The following is a 20,619-nucleotide window of genomic DNA, read 5'->3' as shown; positions in this document are numbered from 1 at the left end:
CCATGCCACTCGCCCCCTCAGAGCCGACGCAGGAGCCACGGCGCCCAGATCCCTCGATGGACTGCACCACCGAGTGAATTGGAGCAGACGTCGGAACCGAAGGAGATAAGAGTTATCGGAGCCGACGGTTCCACTACTCAAGCCCCAACGAACTCTGGCTCCAAACTCATTGGAGTCGGAGGAGGAACATAAGAGAGAAGTGGACGAAGCAGATACCTGTTGAGGAGGGCTGGACAACAACTTGGCTAGTGCCTGTGACTTTAGCATCCTACTGACCACTCTCTCCACATCATGATCCGACAGCCTGGAGGATCGAGAAGAGTGAGAGGATCAGTGACTACGCACGCTCTGAAGCAAAGGAGACAGAGGAGCCGAATGCACCAATTCTAGTGAAGGGGACCCTCAAGCCTCTTGTGGCTCTGCCACGGCTCCGAAGCCTCTGATGGAGTGAACGGGGAGATTGTCTTGTCAGTGCCAGCCGGAACCAACATGGAAGGTAAATCCTGAACCGAAGACGGCTCCGAACCTGGAGCTGACGGCTTAGTGGATTTAGGGGATTTCACAGGCTGTGAGCTCTTGGCCAGTGAATCCTGGGATTTTAAAAGACCCCTAAGAATAAGCTTATTCTTACGCTCCTGCAGGACTCTTGGACTAAAGGCATGGCAGATAGAACAAGAGTCCTGCAGGTGCACAGCGCCTAAACAATAGACGCAAGAAGTGTGCCCATCTGTCAGAGACATTTTCTGAGAGCATGAGTCACACTTCTTGAACCCAGAAACCTTGGATTCTTTGACATCCTTGAAAGTAGAAGAAAAAAACAATTATAACAGTAACAACCAGAAGCAATATACAGTCTACAAAAAACACACTACTATAAAAACTATAGCTAAAGTTTTTTTTTTTTTGGTAGATAATAGGAAAGCCTCTAACTTAAACGGCTAGCCTATAAGAGAAAGGGAGAAGGAAAAGCCTCTAACTTAAACGGCTAACCTGACAAGAAGAGGTAGGGGGGAGGGGTGGGAGAGAACTCTCCAAGTTAAATGAGTTCTACAAGAAAAAAAGAGGGATACTACAAGCTAAACAACTATCACAAAAAACAAGACCATCGTTAATAATAAAATACTAGAAGGGTTGAATTCTAGTGAAGAAAGTTATACAAAAAACTTTATACGAGCCTGAGCTAGAAAAACGACACCTCGCAGCTGAAACGGCAAACGAGATCTGGGTAGCTTTCGCTAGGTATTATGGGATAAGGGGTAGCCTCGAGCCAGTAAACAGCTCTCGAGCTAATGAAGATGGCCGAGTCGGAGCAGAGGATCGGCTCTGATCCCAACCAGCAAGAACGAAGGCGAGATAGACAACTTAACATCAAGATATTCAGATGAATGCTCTGTTCTCAGAGTATGCTTCCAAAAGAAGGGTTGAACATTTGTGAAGATAGTTCATAGACATCATATTAATGAATGTTTAATGTCTAGATCAACATAGCAAGTACATCATGCTGTACACAGTAATCTCTACCTTCACTGGTGCATCATGCTTCATGAAGACCAGGAAGGAGACTCCGTGGTCAGGAATAAAATCTGTCTAAGGATGCACTGGAGAAGTTTCAGAGGCCACTCCAGATTAGTAATTAGGGCAAATGCATTCACTATGGTATGGACTATAATTGTCAGGGACAGCAGGTGCAACCACCACCAGACACCCAAACTTAAACTAGTAGGCAGGGGTGTATCCTTTACTCTGCATCAACAAATAAATGCAAAACTCAAGCTAGTTAAGGGAGACGTTTTTAGTTCACTTAGGGAGAAGGCCATTTTGGGGATGGCCTCAGCAAAAGGAGGACATGACAAATGCCCAGCTTCAAACTATTCATTCCAAAATTATGCTGGCACTGATCAGTGATGAAATAAAGGATCTCCTCTCAAATACCCAAGTTCAGTATCCTCAAGGATCACCACCCTTAAAAACTGAGGAAGGCAATATGATTTCTCTTCCTCTCCTGCAGCTGACTAGGCTGAAGAGCTGGCACTTATGCCCATGCTTCACATCATGCCCTTCTCCCAATCAACTGAAATGCTGCAAGTGTGGTTTCTGGCTTGTGATCTGCTGGCCTCGGGTGTCTCTTCAGACTTTTACACATGAAAAGAAACTTCACAGCAAACGGGTGCAATGTTCAAACTCCTACAAAGCAGAAAAAATCTGGGTGGCACAGAAACATGGCAAGCCTCACTTCTCCACAGATGACGCATGATGAATATTTTATAGCCTTCAGAGGATTCTGCCTTTATTATCTGGCATCAGCCACTTTCTGGAAATCTACTGGATAAGTGGCTTACATTCTGTCACTTCAAGAGTGGGGACACTAGTAAAGATTAAGTTTAGAAAAATATGCCAGGCAGATTGCAAAAAAGTATCCTCTGGTTAGTGTTACAGGAGCTCTCTCAGACAATATATTCATTCATGCTTTGGCAGCTTCCCACACTTCTTCCCATCTCAAAGCATTGGGGCTTGCTTCCTACACTCTTTACTTGCCTTTCCTCCAGACTTTCTGGACTTTGGTGCCACAATGTTTCACTCCCCTTTTTAGCCCCTTCAGCTTTCTTACACCCTTTACATCTACTTATCCTAAAACCATTTTATACATTTTACAGTAATTTTGCCTATTTTTAGGCATCATGAGTATTGTCACTCTCCAGCAATAGGTACTTTACAATGAGCTTGAATTTTATAACTTATGCCGCTGTGTACTTTTATGTTGCACATTCATCGCCGGGTTTGTTATAGTTGTGTCGCACCTGTGAACTTATCCCTTCAGTCCAGAGCTATACATAGGCTGGGGTGAAGGTGGTGGCTGCCCTAGACAGGCATTAAGAGGCATAACCAGTAGATGCCGATGGGGCACAAGTGTAGTACTGGTACTGTAGTCACAGTTTAAGTACTTAATGTGATGTGTTTTAACATTAACAAGTTGGATATTACACTTGAAGTAAGCTTAATACAGTTGTAGAATACTTTAAGGGCACCCCCCCCCGTAACTAGTCAAGTGATAACCTAGCTATGGTTATGCTTCAGGCACATGAGATTTACTTATATTAAAACCTATCTTCAAACTAAACTTCACCAATGTACAGTTTCTAAGTTTGAGACAAAAGTAAAACTTACAAAGTTTAAAGCAATACCCCTTAACTCAAACCAACCCGGAACTTCACCAAATTCAACAAAGACTCATTCAACAATATCCTAATGTCCTTCAAATAGTCTACACTAAAATTCTCTCACTAGACAAAATAGTCATAACTTTTAATACTCTACTTCTGTTCACCCTAAATAGCCTTGAACCTACGAGAAAAAAAATAGTTAAATCAACTCACTCCCCTTGGCTCTACCATAACTAAATCTTCAAATTTACAGTAATAGGCCTGTTCAGACAAGCACCTTGCTTTTGAAATAGAGTAATTTAAAAGCAACTTTACCAGTACTGCTGGATAGTGTTATGTTTAACCATGAATGAGTTGTAACTGTGGTACACAGGATACCATAGAGAGTCCATTTCACCAGAACTACAGCAGAAACTGTTTGCATACATTAAAAAAATACTGCAACTGAGGATGTAACAGACAAAAAAGAATACATTCCAAACTCACTAAAAAAAATTATGAAACACTTACACTTGTGACTCTCCTGTAGATCTGAGCAGCATTCTGGCATTCAGAATATGGATACTCCGAAGTTGCCATCTCAAGCATGCACATCCCAAAAGCGTACACATCAACAGATTCATCGTACTTCTCTTCGTACATCTCAGGAGCCATAAATTCGGGGGTACCTTGAGTTAAAACAACAGTTAAGATACTAAATATCCTAGAGCACAAGCTTCTATCTATACTGAATACATCATGGAGTTAAAACATTGACATGCAAAGGCACAGACGGGAGACACAAAGGGTCCCCAACACACTAAGTTTGTAGTTCATCTAGAGTTCTCATTTCAAGATATTTGAACTCTTACAGAATGAACAAAATAAATAACTCAGAAAATATAAAACAGAGCGGTAACAGTGAACCCCAGATTTTAGTTTTTTCTAAAAACAAATGTGTCAAAACAAAGAAAGAGGAGCAGCTTGGCAGACATACCTGATACTTCCTTAGCTACTAATCAAATCAAACTAAACTGGAATACTTATGCTCTTCAAGGACTGCTTTACAATTACAACAAACACTTAAATGCCATTACATTTTGCTTTACAATCATCACAAACTCAAAATTCCATCACATATTAACTACAATGTTTAAAAAGGCTATTCCAATTATTCACTTCCCTGTAGAAAAAATATTCTGATATTCCCAGAGTCATTATTAGTTAGAAAACTGTACCTACCTGGACCCTGTAGATTCCTTTTAACTCCTTATATATTTCTGTCAATTTCCCCAAGAAAGTACAAATCAGGCCTTTCAAATTTCTCTCTATACATGACTTTAGGCAAAAATAAAATGCTTTTGTGGTTTTCAACAATACTTCCTTCTATCCCATGTCACTACAAGGATGAGATTCCTCAAACTGCAGACCATGCTGGAAGAGGCAAAAATGTCTAATATTTTCTAATGGTTTTGTCTATGCATTCCAGTAACCAACAGCTCTTCCGAAATATTTCACATTGCTTGCTTACCCTTATTAGACAAGGGCTACTCCAGAGCAGCAACATAGCTTTAGTTTCCCCCTTGAGATTTTACTATTACTGCACTCCATACATCCCCTGGAAATAACATACCCACACACAAAGATTATCAGCTGGGTATTTAGAGGGATTAATTATGAAAAATCATTTTAGCAGATGTCAATATTGAGAACAGAATGCAACCACAGACAGTCCCCTCTGCATCCTCCTGCATAAATCTATTTTGCTCGACTCATCACAACTCCTAATAGACATAACAAAATTCAATGATACAGACACTATTCTTTACTGGATTACAGTCTCTGACCTGGGTAAATACACTACTACTACTGGTACCTATCCAAACTCCCTAACTGACCATCTTCCTGCATGCATACACAACAATCACCCTGATGCACCCCAACTCAAACCAACCCAGACCCTCAACAAATTCAATATAATCCTAATGTCGTTCAAATGGTCTATACTAAATTTCTCCCAAATAATCAACTTTTAATACTCTAATCAACTTTGCACACCAGAAAACAGGTTTTGAAAGAATGGCAAAACTAGGACCTCACCACTTTCTCCACCCTAAAAAAATAATCTTCAGCATTACATGGGACTCTATAATCAAGCTAAAAACTAGCTCAGAATGACAAGAAAATACATTGGCCAACTACAGTTGAATCACAAAAAAAACACCCTTAAAAATTCTGGTCCATAATGCCAACTTTTTTTTTTTTTATAGCCAGGAATAAGTGAAGACACCCTTGTCCTTCTCAAAACTGCTTGCCCTTGAAATAAGTTAAATACCTACTTTACCAAAAGTTTTGCTGTCCTCGCCAATAGTATACCACCCTCACCTACACAAATTCCTTAACATTACCTAAAGCTCCCTCTAACAAGTAATTAACATCTGCAAAAAATACAATCTAAGCACTCTTCAACCACTACCAACTTTACCTTAAAACTTGTAATATCAACTTTTTAAACTACTACTCAAACTCAAATCTTGCTCCACAGTTGCAGATAACATGCCCCTCAAGTATCTCAAGATGGCAGCAGAAGCCATATCTTACTCAGTAAGCATCTTCGTTAACAGGTCCATACAGGAATCTTATTTGCTTTCTATTAAAGAAAAGAACACGCATCATCCCATTCCACAAGGAAGGAAAACCCAATAGAATTCTCTAAATTTCAAACCAATGCCATTCTTTCACCTCTCAACATTCTCAGAAAATGTGTCCATAGTCAACTTTCTCCACCTCTTCCTCACTGAACAGCTCTTAAGTACACAATGTGGATTCTGCCCAGGCCATCGTACTAAATGCTAATATCTTTTATGAATAATATTAACAAGAGCAGGGGGTATTGGCAAACTTATCTCTTCCATATTTCTGGATATGTCCAAAGCCTTTAATACTATCTCACACTGTATTGTCCTACAAACGCTCCATCTTGCCCTATCCCCTCATCTCTACAATGGTTCAAAAGTTACTTATCTGATAAGCTTGCAACATACCTTTCCCCCTTTTCTTCCCATTACCACTAGTATAACCAAAGGCTCAATTCTTGGTCTACTTCTCTAACATGTTCATCAATGATCTTTATACTACTTCTGAGTTATCATATATACAGTGTACTAATGAACTCAATTTGTCGCATCTACTCAATCACACAAGAACTCTTCACCTCTCTGGGAAAACTGGCTTCACAATGCCAAACTGCCGCTCAACACCCCCTCACCCCAAAAAAGCTACACATTTCTCCCAAGAGCACACCTGAAGGACAGGTCTAGCTTCAAAATGCTCCCACTAACACAAAGACTGAAGTTTTATCCCATGCACACCTGCCTGGAGTTATAAAGGACAACCTCAAATTTGAATCCCATATTCAAAATAACATTAAAAAAAATTACCAAAAGATTGACATGGTTTATAGACCCAAAAATTCTCTTAACTCCATTAAAACCAACCTTGCTATGACCTACTTTTTCCCTTCATTCCTATACTGTACCCTTATCCTCAACAACCTGCAAGCCTCAGTTGAAGCCAAACTTGAAATATGTTACAATAAAGATGTTAAATTCGCCAAAACAAAGTTGTATACAACACTAAGCTTCTTAATTCTGAACTGGCTTGAACTACTCATATATCTGGACATCATACATCTAGTTACCACCCATATCATATACAATCCCCATGCCTACCGGCCACAAACTTCTATTATACCTACCATCCAAAAGATCCATTCATTCAAATGATAAACGATTCACCATCTATAAACCTCAAACAGCAAATGGAGACCACCTCTACTATTGCACAGTAGCAAAAAAAAAAATCCACCATCCCACAGATCTCTAAACAATCATCTTTCATTTTACATATTCTAGAAAGCCATCTACCAAAGTCTTTGTTCTCTGCTCATGTTCCACACCTTCTTGAACCAAATCTTTCAACATCTTCAATTTCCTACCCAATCATCTCTACTCTTCCATATGTCCACTGCTACTCTAACTTCTTTCAATCCTACATAAAATCTAAAAACAAAATGCAACTTGTAATTTCACTGCAATATACAAGAATTTTCTACAGTGATCTGTAATTTTTTTTTTACACATTGTTTAAAATGAGAATGTACATATAAAAATACATTGTACATAATCAAAATGTATGCTATTGAGATGTTTACTCAACATGTTACTAAAATCACTCTCTTATTTGGAGCTTTTCTCCACATGCCTACACTGAAAATGGGTTCTTTTGTATTTTGCTGGACTTTCCTGGTAAGCAACTGTCAATAAATTAATGTAATGGCACTGTGACCAACATCCCCCCCCCCCAAAAAAAAAGAGGCAGACCAGCTGGGATACATCAGTCCTCCCTTTTCACATGCTAGGGTAAACTTCTCGCATACAATTAAGATCCCATGGTGGATCATCTTTTCTTGGGGAGATAAGCTGGACCCCAATGAGAAACTGCTTATCAGAAGCCCCTGATACAATGTAGTGTCCATGGGTAGGGCAGGCTAAAATAATATAAGAATGCACTTTGCTGGTTGCATAAAACAGGTTAGTTTTCTTAAGATCTAAAAGGCATTCTAGAATCACAGCCAATTTAACCTTGTCTAGGTCTAGGTTCCTGAAGAAGCATCATGGACACTTATTTACATGCTGTTGACAGGGTTAGTCCTAGTCTTTTTCAAGCTCTGGAAGTCAGGCTGGCCAATTGGGCCACTTCCAGGCAAGTATCTCAAAGTGAGGGAAGCAACAGTGAATACTAAGACAATCATGGACTCTATAACTCAGAGTAATGTACTTGCCATACTGTTAAGTCTTTGTTGTAGTCTGTCAGTCTCGACAAATAGCATAACGAACCTGTACAGATCAGAGTGCAGTAATTTAGACTCTCCGCTCCAAGGATTAGGTTCCTTTTCCTTCCATAATGCACTGCCACCCTAAAAGTCCTTCAAAAAGAGTTTGCCCCACACAGAAAGATAACCTCCAAGCTGCATCCCCTTATCAGATCAAGCTTATATTGAGAAATAAAGGTATGAACTGTAGACTATGTAGCAGCTACACAAATATCCACAATAGGAACCCTACTGAAGAAAGCCGTAGATGCAGCTATCGCTCTAGCAGAGTGCACTTTTGCTCTACCACAGTGCACTTTTGGAAGGTAAGGACTGTTTTCTACACTTCTAAACAATGCTATGCATTCAGAAACCAACCTTAGAAACCCTAGAACCCAACAAGGACTTGCAGAAGGAGACAAGAACTGATTCCACTTTTGAAAGTCTTTGTTACGATGCAAGTACAAGCACAACTGACTATGAGCATCTAGAAAATGTAATGGATGCTCGCATTTGTTAGAAAAAATTGGGAAAGACCAATAAATAGATAATGTGGTTCTATGAAGATGCTGAAGCCACCATGGGCAGAAAATATGAAGCAGTCCTAAGAGATACCCTGTCTTTATGAAATATTAGATACAGAAGCTGACATGATAGTGCTGGTAACTCTAAAATCCTCCTAGCAGACACAGCTATTAGAAAAAGCATTTTCAAGGACAGAAACTTCAGGTTAGCAGGATCTGCAGGTGCACAAGGGGTGACAATGAGGGCCTGAAATGAAATGCGCATGTCCCAGACGGGTATCAGATCTCTCAGTGGTGGATGAAACAAATATGCACCCTTCAAAAAGCCTTTTGAATGTCTAAGGGAAGCAATGAGGGTATGCTATATGCCCACATGAAAATTAGAAATAGCAACTAGCTGGACTTCAATCATAGAGTAACAGGCACCAACTGAAAAAGATACTCTAAGATCTCCAAAATAGAAGGAAGTGGGGCCAAAAACGGTCCAGTCCCATGAAGTAAGCCCAAATTGAAAATTTCTTCCACTTACTTTCCCAGTGGAGGACTTTTGAGGAAGACCTGGAATTTTAGCCTAACACTGGAAAGCCCATGTTGAGAAACATATGCAGTCAGCCCACCCACAAGTCTTAGGCTTCAGGACAAAAGTCTGGGTCTGGACCAACATGAGGGAGATCCCTGTAAAGGTGACCCGAACGTCCAGCCAGAATATCAAAAATTTAAGCTACTGCAAGGTACGTGCGACGCTGCACATAGAACAGCCAACGTCAATCATAAAAGTGACATCTGCACGTACCACCCTCGGAAGTGAGTGCCCCAGTCAGAACACCAGTCCAAGGATGAGGCAATTAGGCAATATCCAAAGAGCATAAACCAAGAGGGAGGAGGGTGGGACAGAATACTGCAACACGGAAGAGAAGGACATCTATGGTTATGGTAAGATTTTACATTATTCTATGTCCTTCTATTCCCATGTTACAGTACTCATAACATGAGGGAGAATACCAAAGCTCATGAGTGAGAAGGGGGCCAAAGAGCACAAGAAGTCTCCATAAAGCCTTGCAGAATTCCCTAGCAAATCCTGCTCTGGATCTGGAGACAGAATCCAGCTTGTAGTGTTTTCTAATTGCATGGACTAAGGGACCAAGTAGCTGCTTCCAGGACAGAAGCACAGTCCAGGCCTTTAAAGAAGGCTCCAGAGGAAGCCACCGCTCTAGTGCAGTGGGTCTTAACAGAGGAAGAAAGAGTCTTCCCCCGAGAGACACAGCAAAAGGAAATTGCCCTACAGCTCCAAGTTGAAACGGTGTTTACAAACTGTTTTTCCCAGCGCCCTGGGGTAAAAGGAAACAAAACTGCTCAGACTTCCTAATGGATTTTGTCTTACCCAAATAAAATCGGAGTTGCTTGTGTACATCCAAGGTGTGCAGCACCCTTTCACCAGAGTTCTGTGAAGAAAAAAAGGTGGGCAAGTGAATAGACTAATTCAGGGACAAGTCATTAACCACTTTAGGCAAAAAAGGGTTGGTACAAAGGCACACCCTATCCTTGTGAACAGATTAAAGCCTAGTGTTCGGAAACTTGCCCAGCAGAAGTAATGGTTACCAGTAAAACAGTTTTCCAAGAGCAGAAATTTAAGGAAGCTGAGGCAGCAGGCTCAAAGGGAGGTAGTCTGTTTTTCCAAAACAAAATTTAGGTACCAGGGAGGGGGAACAGGTTTCCTGGGAGATTTGATGTGAAGGACGCCTTTAAAGAAAAGTCTAACCTCCAGTCTAGAAGCTAAGGGTGAAACAAAGGCAGACATGCAGAAATGGCTGATAAATGGGCTTTAACTGAAGAATAGGCCAGTACAGCCTTAAGCAACTCACACAAGAAAGAAAGGACTACGGGAATATTCACTGAAATGGATCTAGTCTCTTATTAAGACATCAGATGGGGAACCTATTCCATTTGGACAAGTAAGATCTCCCAGTATTAGGATTCCTGGCCTCCTGCAGGACTAGAAGCACGTCCTCAGAGAAAAGTTGCCTGAAAGGAATCAGATGTCCATCGCTGTCAGTCAGTGTTGCTAAATGTGGGTGAATAACAGATCCTTTGTCTTGTGCGAGTAGATCCACCATGTGAGGTAACTTGTGATGATTGCCCTTGGCTAACTGCAAAAGAAGAGGGAACCAATACTATCTTGGCCAAAAGGGGGTCACCAACAACATTTTTGGTTTGTCCATCTGAATCTTCAGCAGGACTTTCAGAATTAAGGGGGGGGGATACGTAGGGAAACATCCCCATTCCATGATGGGGCATCCACTTTCCAAACCAGAGGATGTGGGACTCCGGTACAGAACTTTGGAAGTTGTCTAATCATAGGGGAAGCAGAGAGATCTACTTGAGGGGTACCCAACTGGTGAAGACTCTCCAGAAACACATCCCTGTGAATCATCCATTTGTGAGCTTGTGTCATGGACCTCCTCCGTGTGTTTGCCTGAACATTTTGAGCTGAGGGAGTATAAACAGCTGTCAAAGTTAACTTTGTTTGAAGAGCAATCTCCCACTCTTGGATTGCTAATCTGCAGAGCAGGTAAGATTTTGTTCCCCCTGCTTGTTCACATAATAGAGAACTGTGGTATTGTCTGTGAACAGCTTCAAAGGTCCTGGTAGAAGAGATGACCTGAAGGCTCGAAGGGCCAGGATCAGAGCCCTCATCTCTTTGATGGTGACGTGTCACTTCCTTGTGGAGGGAGACCACCGGCCTTGGACCTTCTCCAACACAAAATTAAGATCCCAAGGACAGCCATTGGTCTTCTTGGAAACCTCTTGTACAAAACCCATTTCAAAACATTTTGACATTAGACTGCACTGAAAGAGGAGGATCCATGGGTAGACATGCTGAAGTGACCAATAAGTGAACCCTGACACAGAAATAAAAAAGGTCATAAGATTACTATCATACAAATACTGTAAAACCAGAGAACTAACCCTGAATGCTTGTTGGTTATATGGTTGACAAAAAAGCCTTTTCCACTTGCTAATATATGATTTTCTAGTAGCAAGCTTTTTGCCTCCATTAGTACCTGCTTTATGTCCTCAGTAAACAGGTGACTAAAAGGAATTAAAACCCTACCATCCAGGCAGTTGACTGATGTTGGAGTGTATTAAAACACCCTTTCTTGTGTGAGGAGATCCACTCTGAGGGGCAGATTATAGTAATAGTCCCTGGCCACTTCCAAAAGGAAGAAGTGCAACTGCCTGTGCCAGAAGGGAGTCATCACAATGATCTTGGGGGATTCCATCTGAATATTAAGAATTAACCTTGATATTAATGGAAAGGGTGGAAAAGCACACAGGAATATTCCTGAACAAGGAAAAAAAAAAGGCAACTTTCTTACAAGCATTCTTGCTTGGAGTTCTGGAACAGAATCTTGCCAGTTGATTACTCAGACAGGAGACAAAGACGTCTACTTGAGGAACTCCTACAGATGGATCAAATCACGGAAGACCACCTGATCTAGTTTCCATTCATGAGGGTATGCCCTGCGCAGCTCGTCTGCCACATTTTGATCTGACGGAATGAAGGATGCCTGTAGAGTGAAACTGCGCTGGGAAGCTATATTACAAGCTAAGCGCTCTTCACCAAAGACTGGTCTAGACAGTCAAGAGGAGAAGGTAAACACTTGCAGCGCACCACAATCATCACATAGTCCCTCAAAACCTACACCACCAAAACACACACACAACCACAAAACACACACCTACATTCGTGGAGGCTCTCAGTACTAATCTGCCCAAACAACAGAGACCTCCAAAGCAGAAATGCAAGCAACCTCCACCCCCCCCCCAACACAACCCAAATGACGCATAGCCACATACTCAGTGTGCCACTCAACTACAGCCCATAAGGCATAACGTACCCAACACTCTAGTCATAGGTAGGCACACTGATGTTCCACTCACCAGGCTAAACAAGGAAAAAGTTAGTCAGCTGCCTGTCAGGTGCCAGGATCCGTCACATAACGCACGCACTCAGGTCACTCCACAACAAGTACAAACATGACTGTCATTGTCCATGTTGGTGTGAATGACCTGAGATGTACCTCCCTGGACTACATGAAGAGAGACATGGAGGAGCTCTCTGATCTTGTAGCCCAGGCCGGTCTAACCCTAGCCCCGAGTAGCATCCTGCCATCACCCAGAATGACACCACAGTACAAGGACAAAATGACTGACTAACAATTGGCTAAGCTTCTGGTGTCATTCTAAGGGAATCCAGTATCTGCCTGGGATGACATGATCGACAGACCACGCTGCTTTGCCAGAGATGGCCTGCACCTGTCACCCTCGGGATTCCGGATACTGGCAAAAGATCTTGCCACCCCTATAGTGCCTTTTTTAGGCAAGGTTCAAATGACAAATTCACCACCCTAACAGGTACAAGCAAGCAAAATCTGAGGGTAATGCTACTCAATGCCAGAAGTCTAAACCTCAAAATGCACTCACTCGAGGCACTCCTTAAAATGGAGAGCATTGACATCTGTGCAGTGACAGAGACCAGGTTCAAAGCTCCAGAGAGCACCCCTGCATTACCAAGCTATAATTCATACCACACCTTTCGGCCACCAAACCCAGACCAAAACACTAAAGGTGGAGGCGTGTCCATATTCATTAAGGATATCCACACCTCCAAGCTAGTTGCTCAGCATAATGCATCCGAGATTATCCAAGTTCAAATAACTCTGGGCAAAACCGCAATCCAGATTGTAGCTTGCTACAGACCCCCCCCCCCACCATGCTCCAGGATTCCCACTCCTCTTTTCTTGATACACTGGAAAATATTAAGGTACAACCCAACACTCTAATAATGGGTGATTTCAACTATGCTACCATTAACTGGGAAAACTACTCATGTACCAACTCTTTTGCTCAACGTTTTCTGGAAATCATCAATTCCAACGCTTTGGATCAACTTATCCACACCCCCACCAGGGGCAGCAATATCCTAGACCTGGTCATCACCAAAATGGGTGACCGGTGTTCCACACCAGAGGTCAGCTCCTCGTTGGTCAGATCCGAACACAAGCTAATCACCCTAGACATCCACATCCAGCTCCCACCCCCAATTAGGAAAACAACCGTAAAAAAATTCTCCAAAGCCAACTTCACGCTTAAGACAGAAGTGGCAAACTTCACAACACCCATGCAGATGGACAACAGAGGTACGACTGCTGAATCCTACACAAATGCACTTTATAAGCACTTACACGAGTGCATGGATCGTGCTATCCCTAACAGAACCAAGATGCTATCCTCCAAAAAAAGGAAGCCAATCTGGTGGTCTTCTGCCATAAACAAACTCTACAACAGAAGAAAGAAACTGTTGCAAAAAAAAAAAAAAAGAGTAAAATCCCATGATTGGAGGAACTCCCTGGTCAGCCTCAGTAAGAAGCTGAGATCCCTCATAAAATCCTCCAAAGCTAGTTATGAAAACAAAATTGCCACTGATTCTGAAGACAACCACAAAGCATTTTATAGCTATGTCAAAAATCTCAATGGCAACACTCAGATCTGCTCAGAGTAACAGCACAATGACACTAAATATACAGAACCAACTCATATTGCCAACATCCTGGCGATAGGTTCAGTGCTAACTTTACCCTCCTCTCACCCCCTAAAGGGCTCATCTTTATACCGGAAGAATGCAAAGTTCCTGTAATCACGGCTGCACAGGTAAAAACTTCACTCTCCAAAGCCAAGAACACAGCATCCATGGGACCTGACAACATCCCAGGCTGCCTTCTACATGAACTACAGAATGAACTGGCACCCCACCTAAGTACCATGTTCAATCATAGCCTCACCTCAGGCTTTGTGCCATTGAATGGCGCACCACAACAGTCATCCCACTCCACAAAGTGGGGGCCACAACAGACCCCGGGAACTACCGCCCCATTAGCCTGATGAGCCTTGTCTGCAAGGCCATGGAACATATCATCATAGAACTCAAAGACATTGGAGATCTCCAAACTCTGGACCCCACACAGTTTGGGTTTGTAAAAGGCAGATCATGTCTCCTAAACCTGATAGACTTCTTTGAAGTAGTCACCAAAGCCATAGATGAGGGTAAGGTGGTTCACACAGCCTATCTAGATCTCACTAAGGTGTTTGACACCATCCCCCACTCTGGAATTATAGATAAACTCACTAAACTAGGTATAAATCCCTATGTCACAAGATGGGTTGCCAACAGGCTTAGGTTCATAGGTTCATACTAGGCTATCTGCCCTAGGGCATTTATAAGCCTAGCCAGAGTGTGTTTGGCTTTCGCCACCCCATGGAATGAGTATACTGTGCCCATTTTAAGGTTTAGTTTACTGTACCTCTGTCTAGCAGTGACACAGAAGTGACCCCTGGGGTAAACCTACGATCCCCCATCCACTCGTCAAGATTTCTCTTGAAGAGAGTCAGTGAGGGGCTCTGCCTAACATGGACTGGGATTTTATTCCAGAGTTTAGGGAGCCTCTAGGTTATGAATCTGTCCCTCCAGCATGTCCTATTTATTTCTGTGCTGAGGTTCAAATCTCTCACTCGCGTAGCTCTGGTGGATTTGGATTTTCTGAGGTGGAGCATGTCCATAATTCCGGGTTGGACATGGCCTTGTACGTCAGGCATAGATCGCCTCTGAGTAGGCGGTATGCTACTGAGTAGAGCTGGAGTTTCTTTAGCCGGGCAGCATATGGCATATGTTTGAGTCCCTTGTTCCTCTTGGTGAGGTTCTTTCCAATTGCTGCAGGTGTCGGGTAAGGTACATCCCAAATGGGGCATTGTACTCAATTATGGGCCTGATGAGGGAAGAGTAAAGGGGCACAATGACCTCTCCCAATCTAGATGTGAATCCCTTCATGATAAGGTGGGCAATATAGAAGGTCTTTCTAACCACTTTGGCAATGTGAGTGTCAAACGAGAGGTTACTGTCAACTTGGGTCCCTAGGTCGCTAATTACTTCTTCCGTACTTAATGGATTACTACCTATGTGGTAATTTGTGGGCACTTTGTTTTTCCCAAAGGGTATGACTATACACTCTTTGGCATTTAGTTTAAGGCCATGGCTCTGGCACCAGTTTTCCGTTTCTATGAGACCCTTTTGAAGGATGCTTGTGTCAGCCGGAGAATCAATTATGGCGCCCAGTTTGCAGTCATCTGCTAACATGGTCAGCCACAATCCTCCCATGTTAGCCTGTACCTCAGCAAAATAAATACCGAACAAGAGAGGTCCCAGGACCGAGCCCTGTGGGACGCCACTTGTGACTGGTTTAGAGTCTGACATGGCTCGAGCAATTCTGACCTTGTGGGTTCTGTCCTCGAGCCAGTTTGCAACCCATCTTATGACATAGGGGGTTATATTTAAGCTGGAGAGCTTGTCTATGATGCCCGAGTGGGGTATTGTGTCGAAGGCTTTTGCAAGGTCAAGGTAGGCTGTGTGAACTACCTTACCCTCATCAATGGCCTTGGTGACTGTTTCAAAGAAGTCGACCAGGTTCAAGAGGCAGGATCTGCCCTTAAAGCCGAATTGGGTAGGATCCAATGTCTGTAGGTCCCCAATGTCTTTGTTTATGAGTTCCATAATGATCCTCTCCACAGCTTTGCAGACCAGGCTCGTCAAGCTTATGGGACGGTAGTTTCCAGGGTCCATAGAAGCACCTCCTTTGTGGAGTGGGACCACTGTTGCTGTACGCCACTCTTTGGGTACATATCCTGTAGTAAAGCTGAGATTAAACAGCAGCCTTATGTGTGGGTTTAGCTTTTCTTGGGAGTTCATGTAGCACGCAACCCGGGACACCGTCTGGTCCCATTGATGCTGTATTTTTAGCTTTGGAGAGGGCAGCTCTCACCTGGGCATCTGAGATGTCAGGGAGGCAACACTCTGCTGGGATAGATATTTGTCCTTTGGGGGGGGGGGGTTTTGCACTGAACCGGTCTGCTAGTATGTTGGCAATGTCTGTGGGTTCAGTGTATTTTTTGTCATTTTGGACTAACTCTGAGCATATCTGGGAGTTTCCACCCAGGTTTCTAACATAACTAAAGAAAGCCTTGTGATTATCTTTAGTGTCTTGGGCAATTTTTCTCTCAAAGTTGGCCTTGGATGATTTTATGAGTGTTCGTAGTTTTTTGCTAGTACTGATCAGAGATGCTTTCCCTTTTAGGGATTTTGGTCTATCATGTAGCAGCTTCCTCCTTCTGTTGTATAGCTTATTAATGGCTGGGGTCCACCAGACAGGACGCCTGCCTTTTGGGGAATGGGTCTTGGTTTTATTTGGGATTGCATGATCCATGCATTCCTGTAGGTGTCCATAGAATGCGTTTATAAAGGATTCAGCAGAGTGGGCTGTGGTTTCCACTGGCCCGGGGGCCTTGAAGGATTCCACTTCGGTCTTAAGAAGTGTGAAGTCAGCTTCTGAGAAGTTCTTCACTGTGGTCTTCTGTGCTGAGGGTGGGGGCGGGATATGTATTTCCAAGGATATTAATTTATGGTCCGATCTTACCAATGAGGGGTATACTTCTGGTACGGAACATTGTGTCCCCATGCTTGTGATGATCAGGTCTAATATGTTTTCCCCTCTTGTGGGAGAGTTGACTAGTTGTTCCATAGCATTTGAGTTTATGAATTCTATGAACCTTTGGGCTAGGGTGTTGGGGCTTGAGTAATGCTCCCAGTCTATGTTTGGGTAGTTGAAGTCCCCCAATATGATGGTGTTTGGAGAGACCTTCATATTCTCCAATGTCTTTAGGAAGGCCGAGTGGGGTTCCTGAGTGAGAGGGTGGTCTGTAGCATGCTACAAACTGGAGGACAGTTTTGCCCACTGTTAGTTGCACATGGATGGTCTCCGAGGCTTTGTGCATTGCCGCTAACCTGGAGGTGTGGGTATCCTTGATGAATATGGATACTCCCCCTCCTTTTGTGGTTCGGTCCAAGTTCTGGGACCAAAAAGCATGATATGAGGTATAACCTGGTAGTGCTGGGGTGCTCTCGGGAGCCTTGAACCAGGTTTCTGTCACTGCACAGACATCGGTGTTCTCCATACTGAGGAGGGCTTCGAGAGTGTGCATCTTGAGGTTTAGACTTCTGGCGTTGAGCAGCATTACCCTTAGTTTCTTTCTACTTGTGTTTTTTAGGGAGGTGGGTTTGTCTTTTGAGCCTTGCCTAAAAAAGGCACTATGGGGGTGGCAAGAGCCTTTGCCAATATCCGAAAGCCCAGGGGTGACAGGTGCAAGCCGTCCCTTGCGAAGCAGCGTGGCTTGTCGAGCATGTCATCCCAAGCAGACAGACATTGGATCCCCTTAGAATGACACCAATACTTAAGCCAATTGTTAAAATTGATCATTTTGTCTTTGTACTGTGGCATCATTCTTGGTGAGGGTAAGATGCTGCTCCAGGTCAGGGTCATACCGGCCTGGGCTACATAATCAGAGAGCTCCTCTATGTCTCTTTTCATGTAGTCCAGGGAGGTACGTCTCAAGTCATTCACACCAGCATGGACAATGACTGAGTCATAATTGTACCTGCTTTGGAGTGACCTGAGTGCTTGTGTTATGTGGCGGATTCTAGCGCCTGACAGGCAGCTTACTGTGACCTTCTCCTTGTTCAGCCTGGTGAGCGGGACGTCAGTGTGTCTGACTATAGAGTTATCTATTACAAGTGTATCAGGTATGCTGTTTAGCCTTAAGGGCTGTGACTGTTTGGCACACTGACTTTGTGAGCTATGTGTTGCATGTGTTTTTTTTTTTTTTTCCATAATCAATCTTTATTTTTTCCGAGTTTTCATACAATATTACAGAAAACCAAGAAAACAAACAATGCCCAAATGAAACTTATAAAAACAATACTACAAAATATATACACTATATACATGAATGCTTCCGTCAATTAAACAAGGTCAATATAAAAAAATAAGAACTTCTGACAGGAATATTAAAAGATCATTTGTCAATATACGAAATAATTAATGCTGAACAAAAATTTAAACATATATGTCCAGGGGTTAAAGTGGATTCGGAACATTAAGCCAACAGAATATTGAAAAGGCATGTGTTTTGTTTTGAGGAAGTGGTTGCTTGGATGTCTGCTTTGGAGGTCTCTGTTGCTTTGGCAGATTTTAGCCTCCGAGTATGTTTTTGTGTGTTTATGTGTTCGGTTTGCAGTTGTGGTAGGTCTATGTGAGACTGGATTTGTGGTGTGTGTGGTTACCTTCTCCTCCTGACTGGTTATGCCAGTACTGAGTCAAGAGAGCTCAGCCTCCAGTTTGGCTATATGGTTGCATCTCTCACATATATTTGTATTTGTTGGGAGGAGGAGAGGGTTGTCTGTGTACATGAGGCAGTTGTAACATTGCTTCAAGATTCCCAGATTCACCAGCTGAACTGGAGAGGAAGCCAGCATCTGTCCCTTCGACATGCCAGAATACTATAAGGAACTGCAATGTAACTGAATCAGAAAGGACCTATAGGGGATAGGGTACTCAAGGGGATTTTAGAAGGATGTAGTGCTTTTTTAGTTAAAAAGTGCTTAACTTATACAAAATGCTTATAGGAGCAAATGTGGGGTTTTTAGATCGAGAATAGAATATTTAGACTGAGAGTTAGAGCAGTTCTAAAGGAAAAAATGAAGAGCTGACTTTGTGGAGCCGGCAATACACTCCAAATCAGACTTCAGAACAGTGACAAGTGGAGTACCACAGGGTTCAGTCCTGGGCCCTCTCCTGTTTGGTATCTACTTCTCTGAAGTACAGGCTAACACAGAAGGTCTTTGGCTAACTAAATTCGCAGATGACTGCAAACTAGGAGCCATAATTGAAACTCCTAACAATGTAAACATTCTACAAAAGGGCCTCACTGAGAGATGCCTGGTGTCAAAGACATGGTCTCAAGCTCAATGCCAAAAAGTGCATTGTCATCCCCTTTGGTAAAAATTCTCTACCCATGAACTACCGAATAGGTGATAGTCTACTTAACACCGAAAGTGTGATGAGACCTTGGGACACAGGTGGACCTCCTTTGATAATCACGTTGCCAAAGTGGTCATGAAATCCTTCTATGTGGCACACCTCATCACAAAAGGTTTCTCATCCAGAAAAAAAGAGGTCATTGTTCCCCTCTACTCATCACTCATTAGACCCATTATAGAGTACAACGTCCCTTTTGGTATGTACCTCAAGACATCTACAACAACTGGAAAGGCCGCAAAAATACCTCACAAAGAGGATTACTGGCCTCAAACAGATGCCTTACGCTGACCGTCTAAAAAAACTCAAGCTTTACTCCGTCGCATATCGCCTACTCAGAGGTGATCTCTGCCTAACATACAAAGCTATGTCAAACACAGAGCTGTTGGACATGCTCCACTTAAAGAAATCCCTATCCCTCCGAGCTACACGCTCTAGGGACCTAAACCTGGTCTCCACAATAAACAGAACATGCTGGAGGGATAGATTAATGTCCCAGAGACTTCCCATACTCTGGAACAGACTACCTACCTATGTCAAACAGAGCTCCTCATTAGCACGCTTCAAGAAAAATCTTGATGATTGGATGGGTAATAGGAAATTCACCCCGGGGATGACTTCTGTGGTTCTGCTTGACAGGGGCACAGGAAAATAATTTTCTTGGGTGGCGAAAGCCAGGGTACCTTTTTGACTAGCCTTGTATAGGCCCTAGGGCCAATAACCTAGTACCTACCTATGAACATGGCTAGTCTGCAAAGGCGGTAAGACCTGCTTTCCCTTTGCTTGATAATGTACCACATGGCTGTGATATTGTCTGTAACCACTTTAAGAGGTCCCAGGGACCAAAGATGGTTCAGAGAGTTGGGTGCCTTGATCACTGCAAGCATTTCCTTGGTTTTTATGTGCTTGTGTCTTATCCTTGTCCCATACCCCCTGCACTTTTATCCTTCATGAAATTGCTCAAGCAAAAAAAAAAAAAAACACAACTCTGTTCTCTCAATGAAAACAATGGCGCATTATTAGCCATAGCCTCAGAGAAAGAGAAATCCACAAAGGGAGAATCAGAAATCTGAGGGGGAAAAATGTGGGTGTCACTTCAT

The 20,619-nt window shown here is 42.9% G+C and overlaps 1 protein-coding gene across 1 annotated transcript in view; it reads right to left on the bottom strand.

The window, feature by feature from the left end:
* Positions 1–20,619, bottom strand: part of LOC122815200 (serine/threonine-protein kinase WNK1-like) — a 1,238,062-nt gene that overhangs the window by 898,252 nt on the left and 319,191 nt on the right. Inside the window, exon 4 of the mRNA XM_044087494.1 lies at positions 3,672–3,829. Within this exon, the coding sequence (XP_043943429.1) occupies positions 3,672–3,829 (158 nt within the window). The remainder of the gene's footprint in view (positions 1–3,671; positions 3,830–20,619) is intronic.

The sequence above is a fragment of the Protopterus annectens genome, chromosome 11.part0 (genome assembly GCF_019279795.1).
Source record: "Protopterus annectens isolate FY-2018-M chromosome 11.part0, PAN1.0, whole genome shotgun sequence".
Taxonomy (NCBI): domain Eukaryota; kingdom Metazoa; phylum Chordata; order Ceratodontiformes; family Protopteridae; genus Protopterus; species Protopterus annectens.
This window is presented reverse-complemented; position numbering and strand designations above follow the sequence as displayed.